Source organism: Phlebotomus papatasi, chromosome 1 (genome assembly GCF_024763615.1).
Source record: "Phlebotomus papatasi isolate M1 chromosome 1, Ppap_2.1, whole genome shotgun sequence".
Taxonomy (NCBI): domain Eukaryota; kingdom Metazoa; phylum Arthropoda; class Insecta; order Diptera; family Psychodidae; genus Phlebotomus; species Phlebotomus papatasi.
The window spans coordinates 108,630,648-108,655,637 of record NC_077222.1 but is presented as its reverse complement, the minus strand read 5'-3'; the positions used below and the strand labels follow the sequence as shown (position 1 = coordinate 108,655,637).

Sequence of the window (24,990 nt, the reverse complement as noted above, 5' to 3'; positions counted from 1 at the left end):
TTTTAGTCATAGACTTTTATCATTTGGTTTTTAGTCCATATTGTTTAGTCCCACCCCCCTATAAAAGCACTAGCCGCATATGGAAATGTTGCTCATGGCTGCTGTAATTATTTTAAATTAGTGGAGTAGGCAGCATAACTAGAGTATTGAAAAGTACAGGATATGGCTGGTGTGGTGATGTTTTCAATTAGAACGTGCAATAGAGTGGACAGATTGATTTCATGATGATGAAATGATGGCAAATGCCAGATAAACTCTGAAATTTCATTAGGTTCTCTAAAAACAATTTAATAAAATCAAGCGGTTGAGGAACATGCACCATTCATTCCTATCGTATAGCTTTTTGTGGATTATAAAACCGAAAATGCGTGACACGCATTCCCCACGGTTGAATCTTCTATAAATATCTCACTCCCTCAATTGCTCCTGAATAAACCATTAAGGACGCTTTAATTATTTATTTCAACAATTTCCCTATCAAGATGTATGCCTAATGATGTATTTGATGAGGTTGATGAATAACACAGAGGCAAAATATTCCTCAGGGACAAAAATGCAAAGAATTCTATCAACGCGATAATTAGCATAAATTTTGGAAGTGAGAACAATTGAGTTTGCGATCTTCATGAAACTTTGCTAATGCTCTGTGACTGATGCTTGAGACACTCTTCGGGGGATGTTGGTATTTCCTGTAAAAATAACATTTGGTACAGGGATGGGGGGATTCGAGGACCAAGGGATGAAATTGGCCTGAGTTGCCTTGTAATGTTGGATTTTCATTACGAAGACCAAACTCTCGTCGCTTGCATGTCAATGAGAGAAGGCATATTTGGAAAATGTTACCATAGCTAATTTTCATTTCGATGAAGAGTGTACATAAGGGTATATGCAATTTAACTTTATTAATTTTTTTTTTGCTACACCACACTCTTTGCCTTTTTTTCCACATTGACAGGAGAAAATGAGAAATGCAATGGTAAAGGAAAATTCGCAGAGTGCTCGAAGGCTTGATTGTTTTTGTTTTTTTCTGCTGTAAAAGCAATTAAATTTAAAAAAAAAGAAATTTAATTAAGGGGTCATTGAAGATTCTATGTTTATATCTCCAACCGGCTAGCCTGTATTGAAAAATGTGCTGCGTGTTTTTCAAATAGACGATACACAAGTTAAGGTACTCTGAAAACAAGTTTTGGTTAGTGAACAAATGGATTTTGTTCAAATTTTGTCAAAAGGATGTTGTTTACCAATTTGACGAAACTTATTCTTGCATTTTGTATGAAAAAACATCCTTTTTAAAAACTTTTGAGAAGATCCAGTTGGGTAAGAATTTGAAAAAAAAAACTTTTCTGTTTAATAAGGAAGGATATCCTTTCGACAGACTTTTCTTGTAAATTTGACAAAGCTTTTTTTTAAGAGTAATAGGTTTAAGTAACTTGAATAGTTCATAAACATTTGGTAAATCGGTTTTAAATAAACAATAATTACTTAAAGCTGTCCCAGTCTTCGTTAAAACTTGTCTTCAGTTCTTCCAGTGTTCGTCAGAAGATTGTTTTCTTCCCAAAAACAAAAAGACTTCATTTTCTCCAGAACTTTCGGCTCTTGGTATTCTTTTTGGTTTTGAGATGAAGACAATCCCCTGACGGACACCGGAAAAACTAAAGACAATGGGCGAATAAAGATCCCTATCCGCGTCTATGTTCTCAATATGAAGCCAATCTGAATTTGATGACTCGATGACCTCCCTTGTCAGAGTGAACCGTGAGCGGCAAACAGCAAAATTGTGTCGAAAAAATCGACAAATCGGTACAAATGTGCCAAAAAACGACAGATCGGCAGACCGTCACGATTCTAGCAAAGATCGCGGATCCAAATTTGGATTATTTAAATTTCAATTCGCTCTAATGAAGTATAACGTTCGTTTAAACTCGTATAACATCATAAATTCCGTACAGATTTACAATGGTAAAGTTTAATGTACCGAACTGGAAACGCTACTATTCTAGACAAATTTCGACACAATTTTTGACAAAATGTCGGAATGTCAGCACTCGAGTGAACCGTGAACGGCAGAGTTGTTTACCCCTTGAACGGAGACAACACACAACTACGTTAGATACAAAATTTTATAAAAACGTTAACGTTAAAAACGTTACTCTTTACAATTTGTCAACCTAACTGGTAATTTACCAGTAAAGTATTTGGACGGGGGAAACTGAAATTCGGAAATTTTGCTCAAGCCACTCCCAGAGCATCTATCGACGTTTTATCTTTGAATTTCTGACCGAAATTGATTTTTTGCTACCCAAAATAATTAACAGTTACACGAATTGTGCAAAATTTCGGACAGATTGCAATATCGGACACTTATTTTGTTTTTCAAAATTCCGTGAATGTTATTATCATAATTCGACTCTCAGTGTTGTCGAACTTTTAGCAAATTACCTTACATCTGAAACTGAGCACGTTAGGACATATATGCCATATGTACGAAATTTGACGCAGGTCCCCCATCTTATAACTTTCCTGTCTCGTGTTAATTATTGAAACAAGAAATTTTACCTTCAAATATCTTTTTTTTTACATATAGAACACACATTAATTTATTTTTAAACTTGAAATTGCACAAAAAACTTTTGAAATATAGACGATACTGGACAAAATTTGGAAAGGCAGACACTTAAGAAACAGACAATTCATTTTTATTTGTGTGCTAAAACCGTCTGTCATAGTATGATTTTCATTGTCCGACTTTCAATGCTGTACGATTTTTAGCCAATTATCATATTCGAATTACAAGTCCTACATATACATATATTAATTTTATTATACGATTTTCCATTAATTGTTTTATTTTTAAAATAGAATTAAATACCGTTAAATCATTCATGAGAACGGTTTTTCTAAAGACAAATGTTTAAAAGGCTCTAAAGAACATATTTCTTAACCGAATCGTATCATATTTGGGCTGGTTGGGGAGGTGCTGGAATTCCTGAAAAGCCTGAACCTATTCCAATCGGGTAACCCTATTTAAGGACGAGATTGGGGATCAGAAAAATACTTTTTCTGACTTTTTAGTTCAAGACATAATTTTAGAAGGCCGTTTGAAAAATTTCGTTTTTGGATCATCGGTGACCCAATTGTCTTTAAAGGGTTAAGAACCGGTTATGAACTGGTACATAATCGAACTATTTTTTACCGAAATTCAATTATATTACTCGTAAGGTGTTACTTTAGGCAATATTTTGAGGGATTTATAAATCGGTCCAAATTGGTTGTGAACCGATAATGAACCGGTTGTAAACCGAAAGGTATTTTTTGTCCGAAAATCAGTTATTACTTTTAAAACAATTTTGGGGGATCTTTTGCATAACTTATGAATCGGTTCAAATCCATTGAGAACCGGTAAACGATAAATAAAGTACTTTTGAGATATAGGGTTTAAGTCACGAGTTCGGGAAATAAAATAAAATTTTCTTTGGCAAACGTTTAATAAAAAAATAAGCTTTAAATATAATTTTTGTAAATATTTTTGCAACATTATACCTTACTAAAATGTCATTTGTTCTCTTTAGATTTCGAGCAATAAATTTTTAATTCTTGCTGCAATTTAAACTAGAACAGAGAGAAACAACGAAAACTTATTCTGTATTTTATAATTTTTAATTAAAGTGAGTACGTGTGTAGTTCCACTCAAAATATAATTTATCTCTACGTTCGTTTTGTTTGTCCATGAATGTTTTTTTTTACTGAATTTACATAGTAAAATTAGTTTAAATATATTTCGTTGGAATCTAAAAAGTTTAACTCTAAAACACTTGTGTTTTTTCATAGGAAATCCTGAAATTATGACATAATTTGTAAATAAAAAAAAGAACTCTTAGTGAGGAAAGCTTAATTTAAGCAGATAAAAAAAAAGAAAAAACAAACATGAGACTTTGTCTCAGTGGAAGTTTAGAGTGTGTTAGTTTATGCTTTTTCTCTTTGGGAAAAGATGAATATTGCTCGAGACTATTAAGCTCTACTCCCTTTTTTTTACATTTTTTATTCAGCGACATGCTGAAAATAAAACTCCGACAAGTACCACGCGAATACTTTATCTCTAATTACACAATGTTTTCCATCGGTAGTTTTCTTTAGTAATTATAGGATATATAATATTTAACGATGAAAACTTTTCTTGAGCTTATTTTATTCTTTCTCAACTATTTTAAACATCATTTTCATATCTCTGGGATATTAAATGTAGACATTGCTTAAGAGAAAACTGGTAGGAAAAATGCTTTTAAGAGGATAAGATGGGGTAATTCGGAATCATGTCTATTTTGGATTTTTTTCACTGTTTTAGATGATCAAAGAGAAAAAGAAAATCACGAAGAAGTACAAGACTTTCTATTCGAGAGTACTTCTTCGTTGGTTTTTCCTTTTGCCATCTAAAACTGTTAGAAAACTCAAAGTTCCAAATTGACATGACTCTAAATTACTCCATCTTACCCTAATGCCTCCAGCACAACTTTTAGCTCGGTATAAATTCATGAAATCAAAATTCATTTCTCTATCTGTCTCAAAAGATTTGCATAAGTCTATTCAACTTTTTCGGTCTGAAAATTGGCCTAAACTAAATTGAATTTGGTCTGATGTTCAAAAGAAGAAGAAGAGTGTGAAAGAGTAGGATAGACATATGCAGAGACTTTAAGAAAGAAAGGAATGTAAATTTTGACTTGAAATTTTCTTGATCGAAAAGATCTGCCGGAGCCATAACGGATAATGTCAGACATAATTGCTGAGACATCTGCAGATGCAATTTTGAAGGATAACTGCTTAATTGAAGAACACTGACACCTTAAATTGATTGATTGATTTAGCACAATAATTTCAGTTTCAATCCCACAACAATTTGCAATTGATTTTCTAATTATTTGTCAAACATACATTCTGGGTCATTCACAAAGCAAATTTATTAAAGTAATGCAAAGAAATCTTTTGCCTCAAACTATTTGATGTAAATATTTAAAAGACCTTTCTCAGGGCGACCACGGTAGTTTCACTCCTGCAAAAGTTATTAAACATGAATTTGAAAGTAAAAGTTTGGCAAACTTTGACTTTAGTCTTTACTCTTCCTTCCCTAAAATGTGTTTACTTCTTGTAAAGTCCTAAGGTGAATTTGAAAATGAGTCTTGTAGAAACACTAAAGCAAAATTGCAATTTTGGCACTTTCCTCGTGCTCAGCAATTTCGCAGATAGTATCAATGATTTGAGTAAGTAATCGTTAAATTCAATCATTCTAGCACATTTTCCAAGCAAAGTTGTTCAGTTACAGCAACTTCAATTTGCTGAGAAGCTTTGCAAGGAAATTAATTAAATGTTGTGCATGATATAAGAATCAAAGCTCCTTTATTAATTAGGAATCTTGTCCATATTCCAAGACTGTACTTGAGAGACTTTTAATCAATTGTACGTAGTGCTTGTTCGGACTTTGAAATATTTACTAATACTAATTTCCTGAATAGAGTTATCTTGGTGTATTTGTAGCCCTCTACATTAGGTATTTCTCATCATTTTATATTTTCTTGTACTAATTTATAACAAATTGAATAAACAGAAACATATTCCTCAGCACTTTCATTTCACAAAATTAGAAGCACTTGTTGGAGTTGGAGGTTTGGGAGGGGGCGGTCCAAGTTGTGCAACTATCTTAAAATTTATGTCTTGTATTTCCTATTTTACTCAGAAATACTTTTCAATGATACTAATAGGAGCTAGAAACGATGTTTAATAAGCAATTTTAAAATTGTGTACTGTTGTTTATTTATTCTTCTAAAAAATTGCGTACTCAATTGCACAAATGCGTGCTCAATTGCACTACGAGAGTAAATAGTCCATTGTATATGATTTCCCTATTAAAATAGCCGGTTTTTGCACTAAGCGTGTCAATTATCACTTGTTTTAACTGTTATCATAGCCGTTATAATTTTCCAAAACTCAGAAAATTTCCCTTTGCCTCTAATAACACTTTTAACACTTTTATCTTTCGGGATTTTGGTTTTAGGGATTTTGAGTTTCAGGGTTTTGATTTTCGGTATTTTGGCTCTTTCGGAATTTTGGTTTTCTGGAGTTTATCATTCAGAATTTTGGCTTTCATGAGTTTTGCCTTTTCGAATTTTTGGTTTTCTTAAATTTTAACTTTCAAGATAGTGACCTTTTCGGGATTTTAGTTTTCAGGATTTTGACTTTCAAGGTTTTTCGCTTTCAAAATCGCTTAGATTTTGATTTTATGAATTTTGACTCTAGAGTTTTAGGCCTTTTTGAGATTTTGGCTTTCAGAATTTTGGCTTTCGGGATTTTAGGCTTTTCGAAAATTTGGTTTCCTAGATTTTAACCTTCAAGTTTTTGGCTGTTTCAGGATTTTGATTTTCTGGAATTTGACTTTTAAAATTCTGGCCTTCGGCATTGTGGTTTTTGGAATTTTGATTTTAGGGATTTTAGTTCTTAGGATTTTGACAATCGGGTCTTTGGATCTTTCAGGATTTTGGTTTTCGGGATTTTAGCTTTCAGAATATCGGCTTTCGGGATTTTAGCCCTTTCGAAATTTTGATTTTCTTGGATCTTAACTTTCAAGATTTTGGCCCTTTTGGGATTTTGGTGTTCTAGATTTTGACTTTCAGAATTTTGGCTTTCGGACTTTTTATTTGAGGGATTTAGCCTTTTAGGATTTTGGCTGAAAGCTTGAAAGGATTTTGACCCTTTCGAGTTAGTTTTCTGGATGATTTTGACTTTCAAGATTTGGCTTTCGGGATTGTGACTTTCGGAATCTTGGCTTTAGGGATTTTGGCTGTCGGAATTTTGGCCCTTTCGAAATTTTGATTTTCTTGGATCTTAACTTTCTAGATTTTGGTTTTTGGGATTGTGACGTGGTGGTCTGCTTTGCCTTACTACCTTTGTTGTAGTAATTCTGAAGAACATGTCAAACTTTCTCTTGTTTTACCTTCATTTTAAAAAGCTGTGACATTCAATTTGCTTTACCAAACACAAAACTGTCAAAGAACTTTTTTCGGGGAGTATTGTTACGTGTCAGCTTGGAAACACTATTATGTATGACCCTATGCGATTTCTAAATTGTGAAATATTGCTCACTTAATACATTTTGCGGAAATGCCTCAGAACTTTTTATTTGACGTAATATTTGGATTTAGGTAAATCATTTGGAAATTTATTAAACTCTTTTTTTTTATTACAGTAGACTCTTCGATATCCGGCACTTCGATATCCGGGTGACAGCTGCCAAACACTGGCGGTTGATATATTCAAAATTATTTTCACTAACCATGAAGTTTGTCCAGAGTGAATTAAAGTATTATTAACATTGTATCGAAGATTTTAATACATAATTGGGATAAAAAATGAAACATAAGCACACCATGAAGAAAATTCTCTTTTTCTTTGTCAGACAGAAAATAAATTCACACTGCACAAAATAGAAAAACCGTTGATCATTCAAAAAACCTAAATGTCATTTTGTCCCCCAGTCAGCCGGATATCGAAGAGCCTACTGTACTTTAAAATCACAAAATTGTGAAAAATCAAGTATCATCCTTCATTGCTTTTTTTATTTGATAACTTGGCTTTATTAAAACAAACAAATAAATAAATAAATAAATGAAAACACTAATACAATGTAGTAGCATAATTTCTTAAAATTTTTGAAAAGTAATTTTTTATATTTATTTAGGTGAGATCGGTAGGATAATAGGAAATTTTATTTTTATCAATGCTCTCAGGAAATGCATTTTATAATTTTATTTTAATTTTACTTTTGTGTTCACCGCCGTCTTAACTTTAGTTGCTATCCTCCGCACAAAAAGAGCAGAATAAGACGTTTCAGTGTTTTCTAATTTAATTCTTATAAGAAATATTGCCACCTAACAAATAGGTAATGCAATGTTACTCAACGAAAATGATAATGGAATTTTATGAGACATGTGCATATTAGGGGAAAGTAGTAAGCTTCTAAATAGGTCAACTATCAAATAATTGTTTTTTTTTAAACTTTTTTCGTAAAGCAAGAAAGTCATTCTATCCATAAAATAGGAAAAAATAATAGAGTAGAATTTTGTTTTCAATAATTGCAATATTCGAAAGGTGTACCATAACCATACGTGAATGTTAAGTTGTTCAGAAGCTAACCGTTTTCCTCTAATGCAACAAATATCACTAAATTTGATTGAGTAGTATTGATGAATAATTTTCCCTACGATTTTTATGTGAAAAACTAATATTATAAATTTTATAAATATTTTAAATAATTTAAAACTGAGGTTATTGCGAAGTGACAGACGATCATACTGCTTTTTTTCATTTAAGCTTATACTTCAGATGAGAAAGTAATTCAATTTTTGTTTGGTTCTTTATCGGGGTCAGGTCTTGACACCTATTTTTAGCATCATAGTTCATGAAAGATTCTTGTGTAAGTTCAAAAAAAGAAATACAAATAAATACAGTATATTGGAAATAATAATTTTTGTCAGAAATCTAATATAGATTAATGTTATTCTCCTTTGCTTTTACATACTTTGAGAACTATTCTAGTGACTTTTAAGAAGTGCTTGGGGTTCAAATAAGTTTAAACGCTAATTAAAATTTAAATATGCATAATTCGCGAAGCGTGTAATATATCTTTGAGACAAGGAACATAAAGAGAACAAAGGGAGCACAAGAATAGTTATATCCAGCCCAAATGATAGCAAACTCTTAATATTCATCTGACAGAAATTCATAACAGAGTTTATATTGTCAATTATGTTTGATAAATATCTCAAGGCTCCCTCTTTTATCCCTTCTCAATCTGTAGGATACAACAGTCAGAAAAACGGGATTCACTCGGCGTGCGGCTTCCCTGCGACAGACAAGAACGGCTCAAGTGTCACTAGAACTCCAAGTGCCACCCTCATCTTGGGCGCCAATGGTTAACACTGGTACCCTTAAGAAGTCCAACTGGGAGGTAATCGAACATTTCAACACGGGACCCAAGGGACGTGGCTCTGTTAGTAGCAGCTTGATTGCCATTGGGGTGACAAAGTGCAACCTGGACGACTCTCTTGGTTCAAATTTCTCCGGATCCACGTGCAACAGTCCCATGGCAAATCGAGAAGTTAATCAACGACTATTACCTGGTAATTAGTACACTCATTTTTTTTCTCTTCTTTCCTTCTTTTATACACTTACCACCTGCTGTTTCTACCCCCATCCTTTCCCACCCATTTTGCGCACCTCTGAGAGCCGCTCAAGTATATAGTGTTTTGGGTGCGAAAGGAAAGCTCATTAAAAGCTCTCCTCACATGTTGAATGAGAGCAAATCATTTTCTTTCCATTCAACTCAAATGGATTTGAGGGTAGTAAGGGAGGAAGATATCAAGGATCGAGAAAATCCTCAGATAGCATGGATTGTAGTGGGATTTTGTGCTGACGTGTTGTTACAAAGAGAGTCAGAAGAAATCCATAAAGCTGAAATAACAATGAAAGTAACCACATATTGTTGGTGGTTTTTAGTGACATTCCGTGGCAACTATTGTCTAACATATCAAATGATTAATTGTGAATTTTCTGATCGTCTAATGGTCATTGTTGGGGGAAACTCTGTGAAAGCATCAGAAGTGAACTTATCGTGCCATATCGCCTCATTAGGGCATTAATAATCACTTGATTTGTCATTTATAATACAATCACGAACTGAAAGAAATCCATGGAAAGGCACAGAAAATTGTTTATGCCCAATGTAAGCCTGAATATGGAAGATGTCTATCATTTTCCATTTTTTCGGATTATATGGCTACTTTTGTGATTGGACTAAAAGGTTATAATTATTATAAATTTGAAGTAGTGTTGGGCCTGTCCTAGAATTACCAGGCAAATTTTTTGCGGTAAAAGCTGTGAAATTTTCTGAATATACACGAGAGTTTTCGGGGTAAAACACACTGACCGACAACCCATTCAGTCAATGTACCAGAAATACTTGAGATAGAATGTTCATATTTTTGATTAGTTTCCTACAGATTAGTAGATGATTTTTTTGAAAAGAAAAAAAATTTATCTCATATGGGGGCGCGGGGAGCCTCTGTCAAACACACGTGTTAACGGTCACTGAATTTAAATTCTGTGCATTAAATCATTACAAACTTTATTGCTTTAGATAGAGTAACTATCCAAGAACACCAATTGGCAACTAGAATTCAAATCCGAAAAGAGGAAAGAGGCCAATTTTAACAAATTCGACGGGATGTCGTATTTTTCGTCCACCATTTTGAGCAAAAATTTTGCATGACCTTCCGCGAAGCAAGAAAATAATAACAAAATGTAATTTCATCTCTGTCAGACTATTTTTGTCAAGTAATTGAATAACTAACGTTACTAAAAATCCATTCCCGACAGCAATTCAGATAAAAATTGCCCAGAAATAAGTAATCAAAAATCACTCAATTTGCGTATGATGTATAATACCATGGTAAGGAATGGGTTAAGTAACAGTTAGCCAAAACACAAATCTGGTAGCTTTACAAATGAAAGATACCACGGCTTCCATAGCTTTAACACTCCAATTTAAACAAAGTTGGTAGATTTTCTAAGAGATAAAGTCGGAGAGAGACAAGACAACTCTTTTTAAAAATACCTAAAACTTGTTTTTGAATGGGTTTATTGAAATAAACCTCACTGTACAATACATCACCATTGAGTCTCGGGATATCTCCTCTAGTGGTTTGAAAACAATCTGTTTAAAAAGCTAAAGAAGAGTTCTAGTTTCGTCCACGTGGTGGCTGAAGAATTTTCCATCCGAATTTCGAAGTGTCTTGGGTGTCAACACTCAAGTGTTGTGAAAAAAACAAATCAAGGATGCTTCAAATTATCTAACTTCATTAGAATTCCACACATAATAAATGAGTAACTCTTTGAACAATTTTTAATTCTTGGAATTATAGTTCGAATTCTTCGAACATCAACGACTTTTTGTGCAAATAGCGTTCCATTTACCTTTTATCCAAGACACTATTGAAAAATCAAAATCTACTTTTGTTTACAACCCCTTCTGTCATAACTTCCCCAAGTGTGTCTTGACTAATATAGGATATTTTGTGGATTTTCTATTTTATTTCTAAACTGAAGGTATTACGGTTTATAGGCAAAAATTACACAGGGGGAAGCTCAATGGGGGACTTTTATTTCGTATCAAAATCTCCCCGTTTGATACTCCATCAGGCATTCTGAAATGTATCCCTTCACTTTGCTATACGCCAGTGAATCTTGAAAAATCTCCCCTTATGGTTTCTTTCTGAGATAAATTTACTCCACCCTCTGTTCTGATTTCCCCAAGTGTGCCTTGACTAAAATAGAACGTCTAGCAGACTTTTTATTTTATTTTGAACTGTTTCGAACTTCAGTCATACGATGTATAAATTTGAGCAAATTAGCTTCATAATTAAACGTGAAAATTGCCAACAATTTTTTTCGCGCGATTGAAAAAGAGCCGATTGAGCGAGAGTCTACTGTAACTGTAACCCTTTTCGCTCACGAACATCAGATATATATACTCTGAATCAAGATATTCGTGTCAGTTCTCACTTTCAGTTTCCTAGAATCCATAGAACCTTTTTTTAAATGTTTGACCTTGAAAATCCGTTTGAAGGAGTGATTCAAGGTCATTCTGATAAGTTTAGATTTGTATTTTTTTAATTTGTATTTTTTAATTCTGCCTAAGAAAAGATAAAATTTTCAGTTAAGAATCTGAAACCAAGTACCATACTCCTTAAAATAAGTCTTTGAAGTGAAAACTTATTGTTTTCCTTGGCACGTCTTTCAACTTTGCAGAGTGCAGAGCTACATAAACCACCAATTTGAAATAGAAGAATGTGTTATTGGATTTCTCCTTTGCGCTTTCAACTTCTTGAATTTTATGAACCATTAAGCTCAGTTAGCTCAATACAGAATATATCTAGAGTTACTAAGTGAAAATAGATATTTTAATAAGGAGTTATTGTGTTATCTGGCATGAAGGGTCTTTCATGGCAATGATTATGATTAAGGTCTTTTGAATTCATCATTGATTTGGTGCTGTTCATCCTCATGATAATCGATGTCTCGAAGATGCTTTTCATGGGATTCCACCAAACAATCTCTTTCGTTCTTTCAACTCGCGGTTTATTGTGGCATAAGAAGAATTCTATTTGAAAATCCGATGATGAGAAAAAGATGGTATTTGCAGGAGAAGGAAAAACTGTTGGGTTCAATTTCTTTTCTTTCATCCCCAATCATCTTGAATATTCCACATTTTCAGTCGATTCTATTCTCTCGCATTTGTAATCAATTTATTTGAAGTACAAAATTGTATTTGATGTCAAATATTGATTTTTCCATTGTATTTTTTTTGTATATTCCATTTCAAATATGTTTTACAATGTCGCTTTTTTTTTACTTCTTCTTGAATTTCTTCATTCAACCGATATAATTACACTTTCTTTTTCTCGGGCGCTTGATTGAAAATTCATGATGTTCAGCGGACGAATCGAGGGATCAGGAGGCTCTCTACAAAAATGAGAATGATTCGAAGGGATCAATCTGGTACCGCCTCAATAAGTTAATTATCCAAATGTGTAGTAGTCATCAGTTTAAGAATCTACAAGTGGAAATGCTGTATCAACGATACTTCCTCAGGATGAATCAGAGCAACACCACACACATTGTGGGACTTTTACTGGCTCTAGTGCTAATACTATCAGTCATTCACATTTTATTTGCCATCACGTCCTGGGGCTTGGTGTCACAGACGTCAGATATCGTAGTCAATAGTACCAGACTTCCCACATTCAATAATTCAGCTGCATTCATCTCACACGATGCAAAGATGTTAAACATCATAGACTCCCAGCAGATACAAGTAATTGATGGGAACATGGTGGCAGGTGTAGAAAGAAATTGGACGGAGAATCGTGGAGTGACGACGATGAGGGAACAATTGAACAGGTAACAATTTCCATTCTATTTACCAGCCTTAAGGGCAAACACAGAAATGCATTAGGGATTTAACAGTTTGGGAAATTATTCGCTTTCTAACTTTCAGTTCGCTTGAGACTCTCTCATATTTGATAAATTTTATTAGTTTTGGGAAAGTAGAAAAGCTGATTCAAAAGCTCCAAAGCTCTTTGTGAAGTTGTGAATTTCCATACAAAATATTCATTTAAATATTGATGGATATTGTTCATATAATAGAAAATTATTTTGGAAAGTTGTGCCAAAATAATTTCCAATGGGGAAAATTTTCATTGGGTAAAAGTTAGTGGATGAGGAGAGAAAATAACAAACTTTAAGCACTGACCGCTAATTTTGCTTTGGGCATCTTTTATAGATCAAAATTTTATTTGAAAAATGTTAATTAATCGATAACTATTCTCTATAATAATAATAATAATAATAATAGTGCTAAATAATATCCCATAGAGTATGAAATTCTCTAACAGTCATGAATCATGTCATGATAGACATGTTTTATGGTTGCTGTTCCAATGAAAAATGAAAAGGGGAAATTTTCTCCTGAATATTTACTGTTCTCAAGTGTTTCTATTTAATCGACTTTTATTTAGATTGGTTCCCGTCACGACTCTGGTGGTTTTAGAACACAGCAAGAACTGAAGAAAACAGTCGAGACAGGAACCAACACAAAGAGTCGATAATGCAGACGCACTTGAAAACAGTAATGTGCAGAAAGAATTTTCAGAAGATTTCTCCTTTTCGTTTTTTATTGAAATAGTTAACTGGAATAGTACCATTATTTTTTAGATTTGTGTAGTATTTTGTTTTTATTTTCGCCAACATGTGTCCTTGCAATAGCCCTCTATACTACGCGTCCGCCGCCGACTTACCGTTGGTGTCCAGCCTTCAAAGCCAATCGGCGGAAATGCTTCTTCTTAGACTGTATAGTCCGTTGTCGTGTTAAACGATCTTTTTCTCTAGAGTAAACTAAGATTTTTAATTTTGTTGTGAATTGTTTACCAAAAACGGAAACGAAATCAAACCCAGAATGCTTGTATCATTGATTGAGTGCTTAACTACTTAATGTATATCCCGGCATATATTTATGTCTGTTAAGTGTATGCAACTGTATGTATGGAGCTTTAAGGGTAAAGGTCGTTCAGGGTATTAATTAATACTATTCCATTCCCTTTTATCAACTCCACGCGGTGAGCCCTGCATCCGTTCGAAAGTTTTCGTTTTGAGATTGCCAGGGGACTTTGTCTTTGGCGATCTGAACTATTTTTCGCACTATTGCAAACGAGGATTTCTGACAATGGTTAAGTCGTCATAAAAGGTCTAAAAGGGTGTTGTGCGGAAGAGCTAACATTTTACTTGCCAATGGACAGCCGCAATACAAATTAGATAATTCAGTTTCTGTAGTTTCTATAAAAGAAAACTCCTGTATGTATGAAGATTTTCTGGATGCATAGTTATTTTCTGTGATATAGTCGTCTTTCGTAGTCTGCGTTTCAGTGTGTCCGACATTCAGCACTGTCCGACTTTTCATAAAATTATCCTACTATCATCAGAAAGATTTTCTTCTATTTTTTTATGACATGGATTAGGCTGGAATTTTAATATGTTATACCTTCACTTTATATCTATGAAACAAAAATGATGATGATGATGAGCCACTTTCGGAAGGAAGTTCAAAAAATCACCACAGGTATGGCGCTCCGATAGTGTCAAAATTCAAACTCATTTTTCTTTAAAAAACAAAAAAACGCCATTGTGCAAGTTAATTAAATTTTAGAGTGTTGTAGTCTAAATATTCGGAAGTTTAATGCCCTAGACACACTTACGACTTAAGCCGAGAGACGACTTAGTGGAAATTGATGGAAATGTAGTTTAACCATTATTTATAATATAATTACGTTAAGCCGTCTCTCGGCTGATCTTCAAGTCTGTCAAGGCCCTAACCCATTAGAGATATTTGCTTTCAGGCTTTTGGCCGGGATTCATTCTTTAGTTCATCTAAAACAATGAGGAAATCTCAAAGTTTCGAATTAGAAATAATAGCGAATTACTAGGGGAATGTTGGAATGGTTCGCACAGAGCAAAGAGCTAATTCGTCATTTCTTAGCCATAAGATAGATAATTATTAAGATCATGAGACGAGATGAAAATTGGTAAGTCAGCTTTTTGCAAACAAAGAGAAAAGTCACATCGTTTGAAGGTTCACTCTGTGCGAACCATGCCTACATTCCCCTATATTTTAAACTAATTCACGAATTTGACTCGAAATTACTACATTAACGGGGTGTATGCAAATAAAATTTGCATACATTCCGAGTTGGGTCATATTAAGAATCTTATTTAAACTGAACTTATCTAGGCTTCTTGACATATTTTTGAGTGTAATGGCATTTCGAAAGGGTCTTAAGCTGGCTTACAGCCAGAAAATTATAGAAGAAATACAGATGAGTTCGTATTTTTGTAAATTTGTCATTGCAAAAATTCACGAAAGCATTAGTAGAGCTGCTTAATTTTAGCTGTTAGTTTCATTTTGGAGCAAATATTGTCAAAGGGATAGTTCTTAATCCGCTAACCGGACTTGCAGAATCATAATAAGCTCAGAAAAGTGTCATTAACACTAATCATTTGTCTTAAAAAGGACAGATAAATTTTAGTATTCTGCTAAAATAAACCCCTAAATAGTAAATTTAGCAGTATAACTTTATTTCTTATCGTGCTTTACGAGTCCTTATCTTTTAGTCCGACAAGACATTTGTCACACGGGTTACCAAAATTGTCATATCAAAGCCATCCCTCGTTTTCTCAGAAGTCCCTTCTATTTTACAAAATACTTAGAATAAATCTTCATTTAAAATTATTTAACTGCAATAGCAGATTAATTATCACAAAACTTACTTCACTTTTAAGAGTCATAAAGTTTATTTGCGGTAGCACAGGGAAAAGTCTCAGGAGAAAGAAAGTATATAGCCGTTAATCACTCAGCTGAGAATAATTTTCTGGGCTTTGGACATAAAGTTTAACACTCCCATTGAGTTTAAATTTACTCTTGGTAATTTGTTTCTGCCATCAGATGCAATTACATAATTTAATGACAGTAATAAAGTGCGCTGGAGCTACTTAACACCACTGATCTTGGGGGCGTCAAGTGTCACATTTTGAGCGAGATATATCTCCGTTTCCACCCTCCCGCACACAAGGATTTCCTGCCGGACACTTTGTCAATCCATATAATCATTTTTCCATCATCCCCGAAAATCACTGCGTGCGAAATATATAATATTTTTTTTGGCCCATGTCAACGATCCATGGAGAGTCCTTGGGATTGGAAAGAAAACCACTTATTACAATCCATCCTTGGCTCATACTCTTGTCCTACTTGTCCCTCCCCTACCGATGTCAGTATTTGTTTTTCCTGTTTGTTCTTTCAATACCATCTCGCATATATAGAAAAGTTATATGTATTTTACGAGAAATGGACGTGTAATCGATAAGGAGGGCTTTTGTAATTTTCACTGCCGCACATATGAGCGGTGGGTTCTGCTTCGTTATTAGCTAATTTGCCTGAAATATTTGTTCTACCATCTTCATTAAAGAATCTTTTCTGGGTGGGTGGAAAATTGGTGCGAAACACGAAACTCACAAGAAGAGAAATTGGCTTAATTTATTGGTAGGAGACACAGGGGGTGAAAAGAAATCTATTAGGAGCAATTTTCAATGTCTCCCATAAGAGAAAGTTCCTCAAAAGATTAAAGATAAAGACATAATTTCCCGATGAAATTATCGAATCTCCATTTTATCATCTTCAGGGAAATGATAATATTTTCCTAAATATATTAAAAGTGTCTATTATAAATTCATTTATCAAATCCTCTTAATAACTTCTTAAAAACAATCCAATAACACTCGAAGTAATTTGGCAGAAAAATTATCAAGTTTTTCTTTTTTTTTAATTGTTCACGGGAGTTTTTATGAAACATTAAGCTTGTGCTTTTACAACAAAATAAAACATTTAAACATAATTCTCTTATTAGCTACAGCTGAAATGAAATTTCCCATATCAATCATTTGATGTGTTCAAACGTTAATTTTTGTTGGATTAAACGTGGAGTGTAATTAAAATGTGCCTTTTGCAATCAGATAAATGGGATAAAATGACATTGCACATTTCATTTGGAAAACATTCAGAAATGAGATCAAAAACCTTTTGAGCAATCCAGTTAATTTAACCATTTTTTAATTAAATTTATGCCGATTAACAGGCATGACTGAACCAATTACAGAGTAAATAATTTGTTAAAATAATTATGTAATTTACCAAATAATTATGCTTGATTTTAGTTTAAGAAATAGAAACAGAGGAAGGCTTTCAAGCTTCGCACATACTCTGGCTTTGAACACTTCATATTTTTCGCATAGTCCTTTAATGAATCTATCTGATCTTCCTAAGCGGGAGATTAGGTAGAATATGCATAAAAATTGCACATTTTTAAGGTGCACTTTTTTTAAATAGTTTATAAAAAAGTATCTTTAATTTTATAATAGATTCTTGGCTTATTAAGAAGAGATAAGGGTATTTAAAATGTAATTGGAATAGTTAATAGATACTGTTGCTAATGCACATTTTAGACTTCTACTGCGTAGATCACTTTTAAGGCTCGTAGACCACTTTAAAATTAAAGTTGTCATTACAAACAATTGAGTTGTGTATTGCCCATCTTAGAAAGAACATTCATTATTTTTAAGCTTTTTTTATGAAAGGACTTTGGGCAGATATCACATTGACAATAAAATTCTCACCGTATTTCGTTAATTTACGCATTTTCATTGAAATTCTTACGCAAATTTTCCATTACCGTATTACCTTATCTTATACTCGGTGGCACTAGTGAAAATAATATAAGAAAATTGAAGAAATAAAACGAAAATGCGATAAACGGTGAGCAAAAAACTACGATTAATTTCTCTTACAGTTGTTTTTGCTCACCGTTTATCGAATTTTCGTTTTAATTCTGCAATTTTTTTTTAATATTATTTTCACATAGTGCCACCGAGAATGAGATAAGGTCATACGGTAATGGAAAATTTGCATAAGAATTGCAATGAAAATGCGCAAATTAACGAAATACGGTAAGGCTACGGCAAGCATTTTATTGTCAATGTGATTCTGTCCTTAATCATTACACAAAGTTCAAAATTTATCATTTTGTAAAATGCACTCACACGTCATCTTCAATTGGATTGCAACATAAAAAAAAATGCCAGATCTAAATGAAACCTAGCATTGATTCATACTGAAAGTTATTCTAAATCAACAATATTTTATAATTCTTCTGTTCATTTAAATATGTATGCTAATCTGAAGACTTTTCAGTGATCCAATGATCGATAAATCCATAATTGTTAGATTAAGTGACCGTTGGTGACCGTCGTCGGTTTGTACTCTTTGTTCGACCATTTATTTTGACATTCTTGAAAGAATATGACTCTATCTATATTAGCTACACAAAGTCCAGCCATATCGTTTAAATTTTTCAAAATCAGAATAATAATTGTTAATAATCACATTAGGATATATTTTTTGCAATATAATCATTCTGCAAAGTCGTATGTCTCGTGTAAATAGAATGTGTTAAGTCCATTGTACATTACTCAGGAGAGCTTTTATTGCGATGTAGACGCTATTTCTCTATTACCGGAATTTTTTGGGTAGAGGCGGTGCATTTCATTACGTTTTAACTTACTCATTAATAAACGGTTTGATATCAGTTTCTGGTTTTTAATTGTTTAAAAGAACTTAATAAGGTAAATGCCCGATTTGACCTTAATTCGAAAAATTCCCTCCGCACTTTTCCAGAAAGGATTGATATTAATTGAAAATTGTTTCCACGAGGCCTTGCAAGAAATTTAATATTCACTCCTAAGCACGCCAAAATCTTCAGTGTATCAAATTTGCATTAAAGAGAAATCCAACTTTGACAGAGAAAATCTTTCTGAAAACTCAAGAGATTTTTCTTGTTGAATATAGAATAACGGCAGAATTCAATTACATACCACTTTCACCGAGAAAACTCAGGAATTTCTCAAGAAAAAAAAAAACTTTTACACTCACTGTTTTTTTAAAGTTCTCCTCCGGAAGCTCCATGGGGAAGCATGTGGAGACAATTTTTCTTTTGCTCCAATACTTTAGCCAACAAAAAAATTTAAATTGAACCACGAGGCAGATTCTTTTCATTTACCCCGGAACAGAAAAAAAGGAACCATCTCTTTGATGTCTTCCCGACAATTTCCTCTTCACCACCAAAAAAGATATTGAAGGGTGAAGCTCCCTTCCTCAAAATTTCTTCCCTTTTTCCAAAATAAATAATGCAGACAAACCACCAAGACCCAACAAATGTGTAGAAGTAAAAGGAAGGTAGTGGAAAAGCTCAAGAAATAGTTTCTCTTTCTCTTCAATAATTCAAGATGGAAAAATCAGAGTTGATGGAAGGTACTTAGAGTTGTGAATAAGAAAAGGTGCTGAGTGAAGTTAAAATTCCCAGAGATTTTATATATTTTTCCTCTCTGATAGGTGATATTTTTCCATTTTTTATGCCACTAAATATCTCCAACATGTGTAAAAAAATATTTATATATATTGTGAATTCGAGACATTTTTATTTAGATACATGAGGGGGAACAGAAAAAAAATTATACCTTCAGGGTAGTTTTAGGTTTCAATGCCTGGCAAAAGTTGAGCTTTTTTGATTTGTGTGCACCATTTGAAACTTTTAATAGGCACTGTACTTGTAGCAGGGATTTTATTTTATTTTTTTCTCAATGCAATACCCCCTCGTGCTGGAATTAACGAGTGTATTTTCTGGCTTTCACCCACAAAATTTATTCAGTGCTGCTTTTGACGGACTAACTCTCTAAAAAGCTGAAATGTAGTGAAACTAAAAGGATATCACTGTGAAATGGAATAATCTTCAATGGTTGGGCATTATGTGCAACGCCGAAAAAAGCTTCGTTAAAAATTGTTATCGCCTTCTTTCAACAAGTCAAATGAACGAACGATTTTTTTTGTTTTTAATAGCAAATCGAATTTCAAGGGATATCTATGTATAATGTATCGCATATGATAAAATGTTATATAACAAGATAAAAAGGCGTGGGAAAGCGTTCTAGCTTTGCAGAGTGCTCAAGCTTACGAGAAACAGCTATCCTTGAATTACTTTTTCGCATTATTTTTGGGTGCATACCGGTTTACTACCGATCAAATTGATTTGGCTCCGCAATAGCTTTTAGATCAGGGAAATTTCATGAAGTCCAAATTCGAATCCCCGTCATTCTCACACGCTTTGTATATGTCTGTCCCATTCTTTCGCGCTCCAAAATCGATTGAGCTAAATTAAATTTGTTCTGACGTTTTAAAGGAGAAGAAGAGTACGAAAGAATGAGATAGACATATACAAAGCGTATGAGAAAGACACGGATTCGAATTTCGACTTCATGAAATTTTCCTGATCTATAAAAGATGTGGAGGAACCATAAATAAGAAAGACATTACGAAATACATATAAGGTAAAGTACCCTCTAGTCGGCCGGTTTCTCAACTCGGCCAGTTGAATTATTTAACCAATTTTTTAACGTTTTATAGTCAATTTCTATGAAATTTTCACTGATTTACGTTATATATAATATAATACACCTTCTAATGTTAAATCGGTAAGACCATATTATAACAAATCTAAGTAAATTGAATAAATAGTCGCACTCGCCGAGTTGAGAAACCGGCCGACTAGAGGGTACTTTACCTTAATTGCTTAAGAAGAACAAATTTTAGAATGTTTTGGCATGAGTAGCAAGCAAACAGGCAAATAATAAAAGTAATTTCGAGAAAAGTGTACGACTTACGGGTATTTTACCAATTGAAACCGATTTTGTTACATTGGTAATTTAAAGGCCTTATTAGGGAAAATCGGTTGAGAAATAAACCATTCAATGTGGCTTAATTTTGATCATCGAAAATTCGATGTCGAAATGTTTTCCTGTCATAGGTGTCTATTGAGGAAAAATGAAATATTAGAATAGAATAAAATAGAATATTTATTTTTAATCAGAAAAATAGGGTTTAACCCTCTTACAATTGCGATGAAAAAGAAAATGATAAAGCGTCCCAACTTTGCGGAGTGCTTGAATTCACGAGAAAGAGCCATCCGTATATTATCTTTTCGCATGCTTTTTGGGTACATACCACATTACTACCGATTAAATTGATTGACAAATTAAAAAAAAAACATTCCGAAATGAGTAATTGCTTAAGAAAAGTAGGTTTCAGAATATTTTAGTATGAGTAAAAAGCTTCGAACAAATAAAAAAGTAAATCCGAGAAAGGTAAATCTTGTACTGTATAGCGACTCATGACCAATTAGGTCCGACGCAGTCGGGATGGAAATTTCAAGATCATTCAGAAAAATCTAAATTTAAGCAAATCGGTTGAAAAATAGGCCCTCCGAAGTGGTTAAACTTTGATGATCGAAAATTTGATATCGACATGGTTTTGCACATAGGTGTCCAACACTGAGAGAAATCCGAAAAAGTTAAAATAACATTCCGGAAATGTTAATTTTACCCTGCAGTATTGATCCGAAAACGATGTAAATATTACCCTTTTTAGGTGTATTATGGGTTAAAGTTACCCTTCTTTCACGTTGATTTTACCCTTAAAAGGTGTAAAATTAACATTAAAAAATGTTGATATATTTTTACATCCAAAAAGTGTTTTAAAATTGTGACGAAAAAATGTTAATCGCAGCCTCTTTTTTTCTCAGTAAAGGACGAAATATTCGCCTTGACTACCTTTAAAACATATTCGAAAATGATATAAATCATATGAGCCGTTTTCGAAATAAACAAAAAAACATGGTTTTGGGGGAAAGGGAAGAGGTGGGGGGGAAGAAAAAATACTCTCTGAGATAATATTGATGGGGGGGGGGGAGGGTCGTTGAAGACTGGAAGTCGATATCTCTACCGTTTGGTCTCTAGATCTGCAAAAAGTTGGAAAGAAAAATGTATTATATTTAGAATTACTGTCTATTAGAGTGCGAGCAATAAAATGTGTAATATTTTAGTTATTAAACTTAATGTAGCATTGCCTGGACTACTTCTCGACTCCGTATCAAATCTCCTTAAATGTCGATTTTTCCTTCGATAAATGTTGCTGAATGTTTTAAGTCCACGTAACGTACAGTAGAGTTCCTCAAATTTGAACATTTGAGGGGTGTAGATGACATTTCTCACTCCTCAAATTTGAACAATATTTTCAAAAACGTAACGAAATTCATGTGAAATGCACTTTCCCTAAATAAGATAAATAACTTTAGAGAATATATCAATGTAATTTGTTGTGAAATATATGGAATTTGTTGCGAAAGTTAATATAATACGATAATAATGAGGAAACACCAGAGAAAACTTCTACTATTTCAGTCTGCATGCAAAACCTTCTTAACATAACCTCAAATTTTAGATTTTAAACTCAACCGTCTCGTCGTTCAAATTTGAGGAACTCGACTGTACTTCATATTTTTTCCCATATTCCTTTAACCTACTATAACGTAAGACCGTTTTTAACCCTTTAACGACGTGACACTTTTTGCGGACTGAAAATCAACATTAAAAATCAAACTGAGAAACATAATCAATGATAAGTCTTACATCTAACCTTGGAAAGTCCAACATAGTCTGATTCGGTGTATTTTGTGCTTTTATGAACGATAAGGACAAAAATAGCCCAAAAATTTAAGTAATTTTTCTGACAATACCAATGAATAATATTTTACGCTTTAATGAAAAATATTACGTATGATTATTGTTTTTTTTTATTGCCAAAAAGGTTTTGCTTAAAAAAAATTGGAAGTATAAAAAATAAATAAAATCAATTATGATTTTGAGAATTTAAAAATTCGCCATTTTTGAGCTTAAATATTTACTACATAGCAAATAGCTAGAGATTTGCAAAAAATATTCTAGATTTCTTTAATCTTCTTTACAATTATGTACTGACATAAGAAAAAAACTATGAGTAGTCAGGAAAAATTGTTTTCTTTATGGGACACCAGTGTTCCAATCGTCCTTAAAGGGTTAATACTTGTATTTGCATGTAAATATGTATCTTCAAAAAGAAAATTTAATATTGAATGTTGGTTATTATTGAATTTTCTAGAGAAAATAGCCTCTAAAGTAATATTTGAAATATCAGAAATCGTATAAAGAGGACTGTTCCTGCAGCTTATGATTGGTTTCTCCTCTTGTCACGGAAATGACTTAATTTCTCATATCCGTTTCATAGTTTTCGACACAGTCTTTGTAGCAATTTGACTTGCCAATCCTTCCAATATTTCTGCCCCAATGAAAGGGTTAATTTAAATGGGAAAAATCTCAAAAAGCTCTTTACTTTCTCATCTCGTTTTCACTCTGTTGTTGGTCGAGAGGGATTTTTTTTTAAATTCAACATTCAATTTATTAAAAAGCTAAAGAGGAATTTTATTAATTGAATTGCCAGTGAATTTTTGAACAAATCAACAGAGGCCCCAAAATAAAGTCACATTAGCGAATTGTTACGTCTCTTTCAGCCACAATAATCCCACGTGCATAAAAGGCAAGATCCCAGAGGTCTCCTTTTTATCACCACATAAAATTAATGGTGTAAATTCTCCCCAAACTCTTCTATATATATAATATACCAAATATAATATTTGTTTATTGATGCTCCACAAAATACGGCCAAATAATTAAAGTGGTGCCGAGGCGTGAAAGACATAAATTATATTGAGGTATGATTTATCATGCCATGGGAATTGAGATTATTGTTTTCAACATAGATATACCTATAACCCCAAATTTATATGCAGAGCTTCATTTGTGAGACTTGGGAGATTGTGGTGAGAAAAGGGTTCAGTGATTGTGAATAGAGAGAAGGTGATATATTCCGTAAATGAAAAGGATGTGGTTTGTTCGATCAATATCGTAGGATATTTGTCTATTAACACCCATCTGTGGTTTCCAATGGTTTCTGTATCAACAGAATTACTGGAAAATTAACCACTGTGTGGAAAAGTAGAACTAGAGACAATTTGCAATTTGTTGGGTGTTGTGAAAATTTTATCTACCACGAAGGATGACAAAGTGCCCTAACTTTATGGAATCCTTGAACTTGTTCGTCTTTTCAAAGTCTCTGGATTCACTTTTTAAATTCTTGTCCCCCTTTTGAAAAGGCGTTATTCTCTAATTTACGTAAAGTTTTCCACTATTCCGTTAACTCTTTTTTTTAAACTGATCAATTTCTGTTTAAATTTTTTTTGTTTTGAAGACCCTCATGATGCGAAAAAAGTTAAGAGAAAAACAGTTTAAAAATTGACTTGAAGTTAAGGTTTTTTAAGTGTCCGCCTTTCAAAATTTTAACCTAGAAGCTCTGGTTAAAATCATTTTAGGGTATAATCACATTGGCAGTCAAATGCTTACCGTTTTTCCTTAATTTACGCATTTTCCTTGCAATTCTTACGCAACTACCATATTGCCTTTTCTTTTGGCACTTTAAGTGAAAATAATATTATATAAGAAAATTGAAGGAATAAAACGAAAATGTGATAAACGGTGAGTAAATAAAAATGTACGATTTTTCACTTGTACAGTCTTTTTTACTCATCGTTTATCGCATTTTCTTTTTATTTTGAGCAATCGAGTAATCGAGAATTTGCGTAAGAATTGCAATGAAAATGCATGAATTAAAGAAAAACGCTGAGGCTTTGACGATGACGGTGACCATTTGATTTATCAATGTGATTCTGCCCTTAACCTAAAAAATTTTGAAAAATAGGAAGACTGTTTTTAGATACGTTCGTTACTTAATTTGCCTTTTAATTTTGCCCTTTAAAATTGAAAATTGTATTTTTATCTCTTAAAGTCCATTGAGAAAGTAATATA

General features: G+C 33.1%; 1 protein-coding gene across 1 annotated transcript in view; it reads left to right on the top strand.

Annotated features, from left to right (window-relative positions):
* Positions 1-24,990, top strand: part of LOC129799127 (adenylate cyclase type 6) — a 133,639-nt gene that overhangs the window by 72,932 nt on the left and 35,717 nt on the right. Inside the window, exons 4-5 of the mRNA XM_055842777.1 lie at positions 8,843-9,164; positions 12,537-13,002. Coding sequence (XP_055698752.1) covers positions 8,843-9,164; positions 12,537-13,002 — 788 coding nt within the window. The remainder of the gene's footprint in view (positions 1-8,842; positions 9,165-12,536; positions 13,003-24,990) is intronic.